This window comes from Filicampus tigris, chromosome 4 (genome assembly GCF_054856515.1).
Source record: "Filicampus tigris isolate MCC_2025a chromosome 4, RoL_Ftig_1.0, whole genome shotgun sequence".
Lineage (NCBI taxonomy): Eukaryota > Metazoa > Chordata > Actinopteri > Syngnathiformes > Syngnathidae > Filicampus > Filicampus tigris.
The window spans coordinates 2,302,430-2,314,554 of record NC_141220.1 but is presented as its reverse complement, the minus strand read 5'-3'; the positions used below and the strand labels follow the sequence as shown (position 1 = coordinate 2,314,554).

Below are 12,125 nucleotides of genomic sequence, written 5' to 3'. Positions count from 1 at the left end.
ACTGAAGAAAAGTGGCGGTGGCTTTGTAGTGATCACAGCCCTAATGTTTGTGTGTGCGTGTATATGTACAGTATGTGTGTGTGTGTGTCACCAGTGCCAAACATAAGTACTTAGCCATTAATCCTGTGTGAATGAATCCTACCACTGGATATAGTTTGCTGTGCAGCTGCCCATCTGGTCTTGTCAAAGCCTTTTTTTAGTGACAGACCTCTCAACACCACAGCACAAATGTTTTCTAGAGCTCTTTATCCTGGAGGGATAGAGTTACATATGCACAAGCATGTGCGAGGACCTCGACACACGATGCACATTCAACCGACATAGTCATGAGTCTAGTCAGCTAGTGAGTCTAGTTCTTTGTTCAAAATAAATAGATTCACACTTACAGGATGACACTGCTGCTATACACTCATACATATTGCCTCCCTGATTATTCCCAGGGAACTTTTGAGGAGGTGCTCTGTTTGTCTGCATCTCTCGCTCTCGCTCTCTCTCTCTCTCTCGCTCTCTCTCTCTCTCTCTCTCTCTCTCTCTCTCTCTCTCTCTCTCTCTCTCTCTCTCTCTCTCTCTCTCTCTCTCTCTCTCTCAAAAACCAGGGAGTCAAATACTTTATGTTTGACAGTTGTGTGTAACAGTGGGGCACACGTTTGATTTCCATCCGTGCTTTGGAAAGCCCACGTTTCTTGATGGTTTTGGTATATCTGCCGTTTTTTGTTTTTACATTTTCCACACTTACTTGTTGCCATTTTTGTCTGGCTGTTTGACAACCGGCACAGAGAGCAGGGTCAAGAATGTCAGTCTCGCAAAACTCACCCAGTGGCTTTGAAGCTATTTTTTCTACTCTACAGGTAAGGAGCCACAGTACAACTGTGCATTATGATTCTGTAGAGCAGGGGTGTCAAACTCGTTTAATCATCTCCTCATTTTATGACATATACCGTACAAAACAAACTGATAGATAACTACATTTCAAATCAGAAGTCAAGAATAATAGTTTGTTCAAGTTATTGTAACAAAGTAATGAGAAAATGTTCACAGTATTTGTTATTATTTATTTCAAATGACAATTTTAAATTTTGCTACAGATTTCATCAAGCATTATGGCAGTTGACATGCTTGACTTGCTTTCGCGGGCCACATAAAGTGATGAGGCGGGCCAGATGTGGCCCCCGGGCCTTGAGTTTGACACCTGTGCTGTAGAGCTTCAAACAAGTATTCGTTATATGATAGAAGGTGTTATCAAGTAGTGGGTGAGATTTATAAAGGTAATATCACATTTTAAAATATCTATTCAACTAAATTTACTTTTTAAAAAGTGTTCCATTGCTGTTTACATTAGGGTGACCATATTTTGATTTCCAAAAAAGAGGACAGTTGGCCAGCTCAGCGTCGAGATACTGAAATGATACTCAAAGATGCCATACATTATAACGCTAATATTTTAAAGTATGGCTGCACTTTATTGAAAAAAAATGCAAGATGTGATATGGGTGTTGCATATTTCAGTATCAATATTATTTAACATATTAATGATATCTTTATTATCTAATAAAACACCCTTTTCAATCAGAAAAATATGAATGTATTCGTAACTACCGTATTTTCCGGGCTATAAGCTGCACCCTTATATAAGCAGTGCCCGCTCTATTTTTTTAAAAAATTTATGACAAAAGCATATATAAGCCACATCTTTATATAAGCTGCACCAATCCATGTTAAAAATTAGATATTTACTGCATTTACAGAACGATTTTGAACTGTAAATGAACTGAATAGATTCTTTCCTAACAGTGCCTTTTAACATGGGAACAACTTTGCTGATTAAAATAGAACAGAACAAAGAGAACAGTCTTTATCTTCATTTCTCCTGTTTGAAATAGTAACTTTGATCATCTTCATTGAAACCCATGAAGTCGTCTTCTATGTTGAAAAATTAGATATTTACTACATTTACAGAACAATTTTGAACTGTAAATGTACATGTATATACCTGTACAGATTCTTTCCTAACATTGCCTTTTAACACGGCAGCAACTTTGCTGATTAAAACAGAAAGAGAAAATAAACAGTACTTATCTTCATTTCACTGCCCGGTGCTACTCAGGTTTGTCAGGTAATGGCCACCTTTTATTGTTCTACTACATACTACACACCACCTAATGCAATAACCTAGTCCATAGCGCCCTCGCCTGTTGAACTCCTCCACCTGCAGTCACATCCTGTTAATGGCTATTGTATTGTACAGGCAGTCCTCGTATTACGGCGTTTCGGCTTTACGACGCCCGTGCCTCCTCCTCCATTTTGTCCCCAGCACCATAGTTACTACGTTTACATGCAGTCAATATTCGAGTTAAGGTCAAAATTCAGATTTCTGAAACATTCTGAATAAACCATTTCCCGAGCGGACAGAGTTGCTGCGGCATTTGAACGACCCATGGCGACACACGGCGTCATGACTGAAATGGACATTATTTCTGCATGTTACTTTCAACTGTCAATAAAACACTTGATATTCATGTCACTCACCACATGAATGAAGCTGCCGGTTTCCTCCTCGCTCCAAAAGTGTGCTTTTGTGCTGCGTCTCTGAGCTTGTTTACCTCTGTATTTGCGATTGGTTTCGCGCCAAATAACGCACTTCCGCATACAAGCACTTCCTGTACAACAAAGACCAGCATTTCTTGCGGTTGAGCAATGATCATGTGCAGAGTGTCGCCAGTGTAGGAACGGAACTCGTTCATAACATGAGGACTCCCTGTATTGTATTTGTAATTCCCTGCAGTGGAAGAAAAATCCACAGAATAGCTGCACTGGACTATAAGCCGCATGGTTCAAAATCTAGGAAATTAGTAGCGTTTTATAGTCCGGAAAGTACGGTCATTAAGTTATTTTGTGTTAGTAATGTCCCTAGATGGTATCAAACTCATTTTTGTGGCAGGCCACATTGTAGTTCCAGTTTCCCTCGGAGGGCCGTTATGACTGCAAAACCATATAAATGTTTAATCACCTCCTCATATTATTACATATACAGTAACAACAAATTGATGGATAACTAGTTTTGAAATCAGAAGTGAAAAAATAATAGTCTGTCTATAGTCTATTATTCAAGTTATTCTAATAATATAAGAAAATGCTTGCAATATTTCTATTATTGATTACATATGACAATTTCAAATTTTGGTCCAGATTTTAGCAAGCCTCATGGAAATTGACATACTTGATTTGCTTGCGCGGGCCACATAAAATTATGTGGCGGGCCAGATCTGGCCGTCAGGCCTTGGGTTTGACACCCATTGGATGGCAATGCGCACTTAAGGTTGGGTCTGATTGCTCAAAGTTAAGTTAAAGCATATAATTCCACATGAATTCATTGCACGTCTTATGCATTCTGCATTGTGCACTACATTGTGACATCACAATATGAATATTTTTTCAATGTATTGTGCAGCCCTAATTTAAATTATGCCTCCTCTGCATGGGTATAAAATAAAATAAAAAACATAATAGTATCCCTCTTATGAAGGCTTACTTAAATATGACAAGGTTCCAAATCATACCTCTTCTGTAGAAAATTCAGCTTTTCAGAGTAATAATGTAAATTACATTTATTAAACAAAAAAAAGTCACTTTAGTTTTTAGATTTCTTCCTCGTAATTGTTTTCTTCTCCATCCTGTGTTCCTGGGTGTAACAATTAAGCAACTCAGTCAACTTTGCACTTGAACTCTTTCCTCATTCAGTTTTTTTGTGTTTTAATGATCAAGTCCACATTTAAGCTTTGAGATCTCCGACCAGAGCCTTTAATAGACATTGAAACGTGTCTGTGCGAGCTTTGCACACTGCTACCTTGTTCGTGTGTTGTTATTGTCCTCAACTACGAAGTAGTTAGGGGCTAAACGACTGCAGTTATATTTGGCTTGTCCAACCGGTAAACGTAACGCATTTCTCGGTCCAATGACCGACAGCGGTGAAACATAGAAAAATGAAGGGCATGTCGTATTGCTTGCTTATTCAACAGGGGCTTTATTCCATCCCATTTCAGCAGCAAACACTTTTCTATGGCACCCACACCCGCACTATGGCGCATCTGATCCACACACTTACCTAACTGTCCTAACTCCTGCTAGTTGGCAGTTTTCTTCCCGGGCTTCTCGCCAGTGTCCACGACACACACACTACTAACGTTGTACACCGTTACACCGTTGTACGCACTCTCATAAAAGACAAAAAATAAAATAAACTCTCATTTGTCAGTCAGTCAAGTTAAACACATGGTCCCATGATAACCGATTAAAGCCGTACATTTTAATTAATTTATAAAATCCAGCCTGGATAGTGTGTAAATAAGTGTCCATGTCCAAAAGAGGACATTTGGTCACCATAGTTTACATTGAAGGCACATCTGCCTCACGGTTCAAATCTGTGCTGTTTCACGTTCTCCCCATGCGTGTGTGTTTTCTGCGGGTACTCGGGTTTCTTCCACATTTCAAAAACATGCATGGTATGTTAATTGGAGACACTAAATTGTCCATAGGTGTGAATGTGAGTGTGAATAGTTGTCTATTTGTGCACTGCTTATTGGCTGGCAACCAGTTCAGTGTGTACCCCTCCTCTGGTCCCAAATGATCAAGGAGAGGCTCCAGTGCACCCGCAACCCATGTGGAGATAAACAGTGCAGAGAATGGATAGTTAAATGCATGGACATGTGGTGCTATTGATTTTTACAATTTCTTCACTCTTGCCCATCTAATTTTAGTGATCCTTTTACAGTAAAGGTTTGTGAGCATGTCAGTTGACATGCTCACAAACCTTCCACCATATTGACTCAAATGAAAATAAAAATGATCATAAACATGAGAAAGGGAGCAATGTATTACTTTACCAACTGTGCAGGAAAACATTTGTCAAAAAAAACTTTCGATCTGCTGTCTAAGGCAGATGTATCGATGTATAGTGGGAACTCGACTTACGAACGTCTCTGTTGACAAACAATTTGCTCATTTTATTTCATTTGTATTTTTGATTGCTGATTTGGTTTGACCAAATTTCCGTAGCAATATTACCTCATTTACGTTCTATTTTCAGTACAAGCAAACTTGGCATGGACCAGTGGATGGATCTACCTGCTGTGTAACCCTCTTTGACAACGTGCATAAAGTATTGCTGTATTATGAAAAATAGCTGTATCTCTCTGCGGCAGAAGGATTAGGATTCAAAATGATGCATAGCACAGAGTCAGCCCTGTTACATGTTTTTAACTAAATCCTCCCGGCAAATGACAATGGACACTATGTGCTGCATGTCTTGTTTTGTTGGATCTGACTGCAACGTTCGATACGGTGGACCACAGTATTCTTCTGGCTCATTTACAGCACCAGGTGGGCAGTAGTGGTAGCGCTCTCGAGTGGTTTGGATCCTATTTGGCTGGCAGGACTTTTTTGTGCTGCCCCTCTGTCGTATGGTGTTCCACAACGTTCTATTTTGGGGCCCTTGCTGTTTTCATTGTATTAGCTGCCCCCATTTCCTTCCACTGCTATGCGGATGACTGTCTATGTCCCGCTGAGCAAAAAAGACGCTTTCTCCTTAAAACCAAGACCTCCTGTCTAGAGGAAGTCAAAGCCTGGATGTCACGGAACTTTCTAAATTTCAACGAAAATAAAACAGAAGTTATGGCGTTCAGTCCAGTGCCTCTTTTACATTCCACCCTGTTGACATGGGCCCCCTGGCTTCTTATGTAAAGCTAAAAGTCTCGAACTTGGGCTTTAAATTGGACAGGATCTTAAATTGGACCAACAAACAGCGTTGTTGTAAGGTCCAGCTTCTTTAATCTCAGGCAGCTGGCTAGGGGTAAAGCCCCTCCTTTCTCATCAGCACTTAGAAAAAGTCATCCATGCCTTTGTTACATTTCGGCTAGATTACTGTAATGCACTTTATTTTGGAGTCAGCCAGTCCTCCCTGCAGCATCTCCAGTTGGTCCAAAATGCTGCTGCTCGCCTCCTAACTGCAGCTTGGAAGAGGGAGCACATAACATATTTCTGGCCTCCCTTCACTGGCTCCCAGTGCATTTTAGAGTTTGTCTTGTCAAATCTGTGAATGGCCTCGCCCCATCGTACCTCTCTGAGCTTCTCCACCCCTACACGCCTGCCTGGTGCCTCAGGTCTGCAGACCAGGCGCTACTGGAGGTGCCGAGGACAAAGCGGACCCTCAGAGAGGATATGGCCTTTTCTGTTGCCCTCCGTCCCTCTGGAATGACCTTCCATTAAAGCCCCCTCTCAGTCCATTTTTAAAACTCGTTTGAAAACACATTTTTTATTCTTTGGCTTTTGACCTGATGTGAGACTGACACTTTTCTTCTGTTTTTCGGTGTCTACTGCACATATGATTAAATAAAGTTTAGTATAATCAATTTGTGTTTTAATTTATTGCTTTCACTGTCTTTGTTGTTGTATTATTTCTATTTTGTTAATGTAAAGTACTTTGTTACAGCTGTAGCTGTTATGAAATGCTCAACACAAATAAAGTTATATTGTATTGTATTGTATTTTTATCTGAAAATGCTACAGCAGGCGTTACCAACATGGTGCCCGCTGGCACCAGGTAGCCCCCAAGAACCACATGAGCAGCCGAAAAATACGTGTCTGTTCTAAAATTAGTTCACAAATAGATGGGACATTAAGTGAATGATTTTCTAGCCATGTTTCAGAAGTGATCATTTGAAAATGCAAATTCAGGCAGAGAGTTATAGAAATAAAGTGTTGCAAATGGATATGTATTTTTCCTAATCATTGCTAGAAATCATAAACATGATCAGTGACTTCACATGAATAAATTAATATAATTAATTGATAGTATTTCATAATTACATTATTCAAGGTAATTTGTGCAAATTTATTTCAGAAGTCATACTGAATCAAACATAGCCAGAGCTGGGCATTTTACTAAAATTCGCAGTCCATTTATCGCCTATTTTAAACGTGTTCCCGTGAGCATTTCCGACTACCAACTTCGACATACTACCACCAGCACCCTCCCACCCCACCGCTGGACGATATTTGAAACAAATTACTGTGGCATGGAAGCCTTACCGTGGCTGGACTAAATGTGTCTCCTTTTACGACCTTTTTGGACCTGAATGGACCTTTGAGGACCTCGGGGCGAGGCTTCCGTTTCCTGTGTCCGAGGTCCTCAAAGGTCCATAAAGGCCTAAAACAGTCCTGAAAGGAGACCTTTATGGACATTTGAGGACCTGGGCCAACGGGAAATGGAAGCCCCGTCAGGGCCATTGAAGCCTCATCGCGAAAATATACGATAGACGATGACATAGACGGAAAAAAAGGGTTTCCGACTATGCTTAGTCCGACTATTTTCCCGTTTATGGCCGTCCGTCAAAGGCGGATAGACAGACCGGTCCGTCACATAGGCGGAATGTCCAGCTCTGCTTATAGCCCTTTACATTGATCATTGCCCAAAAAATAGCTCTCACTTTCAAAACATAGGCGAACCCCCTCTACGTATGCATGTTATTTGTAACATCTTTTAAATTAAGGTAGGTTGGTGGTAGGATGGACGCACATGAGACAATACACATTAATATTGTTCAACACCCCAATACATGGTGAGACAAACTAATGTATGTTAATATGTACAATACCCCAAAAATAATACAAATTTTTGTTGCTGCAGTCACACACACGATATTTTCGGCACTTGAGACTTGTATTTATACTAGTTTACACCCACCATGTGTTCCTTTTTGCATGGCATCCTACCTGTCTGCTAACTTTGTTTAGTCACTGGTTTGCACTGCTATTTATAACTCCACATTTACATCATTCATATGTACAGTATGCACATGAATACTGACAACAGATATATAGTATAGGCAGCATAGTTTATGCATGGGACATGGGCTGATGGAGGATAAAAGTAGCAATCTTGAAGTTACTAAAAGTTAGCATTGGAGCAAGTTGCTGTTACCTCTTTTCTTTTTCTGGGGGCTCAGGGGACCAGTTTCTTTGCTGCTTTCAGCTCATCAGCAAGCTTTGCAGAGGTCTGATAATTTGATCCTGATTATTTGATTCCGGTGTATTGGAGGAGAGAAACATGTAAAAACAGGCTGGAACAGGGCTCTTGAGGACCAGACTTGGGCAGCCCTGCTCTAAAGGTCATTGCAGAGCAGTATAGTCAGCAAATTCTATTAGTCTTTACAGTCTCCACTTTTTTGCAATATATATACTTCACTGTGTGTTTTGGTTGATAAGCATGTGTGTACTGCACCTTGTCTCCAAGTCAATGATTGATAGTCTGTAGGAAAGGCCCTAAAGTAATTCATGATAGGGAAAATAAAATGTCCATCCCTATAACTTAGGAGCTTAGAGCATTTATTACTTCTGTTTATTTGTACATTTGTGATTCAAGCATTCAAGTTCAAGTGTAAAGAGGTTATAAGACCGCCACTGTGCACCAAATATAATAATAAATTCTATTCAAATCTTTTAACTAGCTCTTCTTTAGAGAACTTGATGTGCTGTTGCTCAAGGTTTTAGCAAAAGCCTTACAGAGACTTATTCAACTCATGCACATTTTTTCCAAAATAAGCAGCTTGTCTTGCCACTGGATTTAGTCACTTTATACAGCATGTTTTGTAATCAGAAGGGTGCTGTTCTTTATTTCTCCAGAGTGCTGGGGATGCCGAGAGCACCTTGAATGTTCTCAACATCCTGGATGAACTTCTGTCTGTCGGTGAGCATGAAAATAAATCAAATGAATCAATGTTGCCTCTTAGCTGCGCATATGTGCAATCACGCACTTTTCTCATCTGCCTCTGTGCATCAAAATCCAGCACAGTACACACAAATATGCCGTGCTTGACATTGGGGAAACAGAAATAGACTTGCTGTGGTCTGTGCATGACATTGGCAGGTAAACTGCAAGCGCTCCCCTTATTGTAGTCGGCCGCGCATGTGAAATTGGGAAACTAGGGGAGATTTGAGACTGCCTTGCACCCTCGATCACGCGTCTGAATATTTATGAATGAAATCCGGTGACTTCCACCATACACGTCCGCGGAGCGGCAAATTCGTCTGCCTGCGCTTCAATCAAACGCACCGAAATCTGCACTTCGAGTTGGACCTGCTCTTCCTGACCTGAAAATTTTGTCTCTTCTCCAGTGTCTATTGTATATAGTGTTCAGGGCTAGGCAGTCCGTCCCTGGGCCGGACCGGTCAGACCCTCCGGCCCGGCCAGATGCCCATTTCGTGGGCGGGGGGAGAGGGCGACAAATTTTCTAAAATGGCTTAACTAAGCATGGCCGGAGGTGTATTTTAGTCCACTATCGGCCCTCGTGCGTGTGACGTGCTCGCGAGGTGGCCAAAATTCATCTCAGGCTACTCGGTGAAAGGCTTCTTTTTAGGCTTCTTTCTACTCCCGCTAGGGCCGAGCGACAACTGCTGTTATAGGGATTATGGTATTGCCCCTCCGCCCCCTCTTGTAATGGTATGCCCCAGTTGCAGGTGGGAGGCGCGGGTTACGTGACATGACAATGAGGAAATACATACACGCTTGAGCGCACGTTGTTGTCTCACATGTTGCGATGACAGTTTCCCACACGGAGACGGGTGCACCACGCAGCTCGTTGCTGCAAAGTAAGCATAAGCAAGCTACTCACCCACGTTACCCATTAGCCGCCACCTTCCAGATCGTTTTCGCAATAATATTAAATGCATTAAATGCAAAACAACTTGTGTCCACGAGTATATTGCTGACTCAACTCAACTGACGTTGGCACATCAATGTGGAGTTCATGCATTTCTTCTGGCGTTCACTACTTCCGAAAATACGACATAGCAAACTTGCTGTGTACAGGGGTTTGCTGGTATGCTTTTATTTTGAAGGCCGGGAAGGAGAGGAAGTGGAAAATAAATAAGTAACCTGTTGAACTGCCAAATAATTATACAATACGAAGAGAGAGTTTGTGACTGGGTGGATTGAATGGTTGTTGTACGTCGGCTACGGTCCACAGTAGCCGGTTGAATTATTAAAAACGCGTTCATTGAACTACGACTGATGGCGTATCATTGACAGACACTACAGTACTATGTGGCGCATTTTGAAGCATGTTTGAAGCGTTTACACAGCGGGTTTGAATAGTAAATTAGCCAGCTAATGATCCTTAAAAAGCCTCTGCCGTTAGCGTCTCTCCCGCAGCGACGTCAATCACGGACGCTTTTTTTGGGGGGGGCGGAACGGGGCAGGGGCCGAATGTTTATGAATACGGCCGGGGGGTCGTGGCCGGAAGTGTACCCAGGTCAAGGGTGGGGGGTTGCGGTCGGACAGGCAAAATATGGTCAAGTGCCCAGCTCTGATAGTGTTTTATTTATTGATTCCACTTGTTGTATTATGGCTATTTTGTTGTTTGTATGTAAAGTGCTTTGTTACAGCTCTAGCTGTTGTGAAATGCGCCATACATATAAAATTGTATTGTATTGTATTGTATAATCTTGCAAATCAAGAGTAGCCAGCGTCAACAATAACTGTCCAGAACAAGAATGGCCAGACTGCTGGTCAAACTACCAAATAAGGTATTAATTAAACAAATAAATAAATAAAGTTTGTATTTATTTATTATCTATTATCTATATATTTGTTAATTAACTTGGGCGGCACGGTGGACAACTGGTTAGCACGTCCACCTCACATTGCAAGGGTTGGGGGTTCTATTGCGGGCTCCGGCCTTCCTGTGTGGCGTTTGCATGTATTCCCCGTCCCTGCATGAGTTCACTCTGGGTAACTCCGGTTTCCTCCCACATTCCCAGAAACATGCATGGTAGGTTAAATGAACGCTCCAAATTGTCCCTTGGTGTGATTTCTCTGTGTACTCCAGCTTCCTCCCAAGTCTCGCATGACTCCTGTGATTGTCTTGCACCAGTGCAGGGTGTACCCTGCCTCTTGCCCAAAGACAGCTGGTCTACGCTTGAGCTCACCCATGGGGAAAAGCAGTATCAAAAATAGATGGATGGAGCTTTAGGGTGTGTTATTTAAGACAGGTTACCATTATAAATTGCTCAGAAGTGTGTGCAGCAGCATAAGCCAGGTAAAAAAAAGATAACTTGTTGTGTGCAAGGTAAAAATATGCACTCTATGGACAAGTGACAGTCCATTTACCATTTATTGTAGGTAAGCTTCATTGTTGTTTTATTTTCTTATTGTCATTTCCTGCAAGTAAAGAAGTAGTATCCAATTAACCTTCACCCTTTGTTTCAGGTACTGATCGTCGTATTCACTGCATGGTCAGTGAAGGTGGAAGCGAAGCCTTGCTGAATGCACTGGTCAAAAATGGCAGTAGGTCCAGTCCCGACTACACCATTCTATTGCCCATACTATACCTGGTGGCCAAAGTTGGACATAAAGGTAACAACATTCATAAAAAAAATAAAAATAAATAAATAAATAAATAAAAAACCGTGGACCGCCATCCCCACTATTAATAGATGATAGAGATGGAGCTTGACAGAATCATGGAGTTATTGATACACCCCTAACAGTAATCAGTTGCCTATAATAATAGTTTAAACTATTCATATACAATCAAGCAGAGCTGCGCAGTCCGTCCCAGGGGCGGAGTGGTCTGACCCTCCAGCCCGGCCGGACGCCCATTTTTGGGGCAGAGGGAGGGGGGTGACATGTTTTTAAAAAGGTGTGGACTAAGCAAGGGTGGAGGTGGATTTAAGTCCGACCCACTAATCGGCCCACCTGCGTGTGATGTGGTCGCGAGGCGACCAAAGTTCATGTCAACCTACTCAGCATTATGGGCAAACGACAAAAATTGCATCTGAACATTTCAAACACACCACTAGTTATCCAACTGCGCAGCAGACTTTAAGGACATAGAGTCATAGTGTCAGTTACACTACACTTGAAGAATACAATCAACCTTTTTCACAACATGAAAACGGCTTTACACCGTAATGCGTATGTTAACATGGCAGGGAGGTCATTGTTTGTTGCGGTCCTCAGTCACGGTTTCATAGGGTGCATATGTGTCCAGAATTCTGCTCAGCACATTCATGGTGGAAAAGGGATCAAATCTAAATCAAAAAGTAGTGTTTAGAATTGTGGCAAATTCATA

The 12,125-nt window shown here is 41.7% G+C and overlaps 1 protein-coding gene across 1 annotated transcript in view; it reads left to right on the top strand.

The window, feature by feature from the left end:
• The first annotated feature begins 598 nt into the window (after positions 1–598).
• The window catches only part of agbl1 (AGBL carboxypeptidase 1), a 95,925-nt gene continuing 84,398 nt past the window's right edge, over positions 599–12,125 (top strand). Inside the window, exons 1-3 of the mRNA XM_086028301.1 lie at positions 599–848; positions 8,677–8,740; positions 11,261–11,407. Coding sequence (XP_085884427.1) covers positions 792–848; positions 8,677–8,740; positions 11,261–11,407 — 268 coding nt within the window. The 5' untranslated portion in view covers positions 599–791. The remainder of the gene's footprint in view (positions 849–8,676; positions 8,741–11,260; positions 11,408–12,125) is intronic.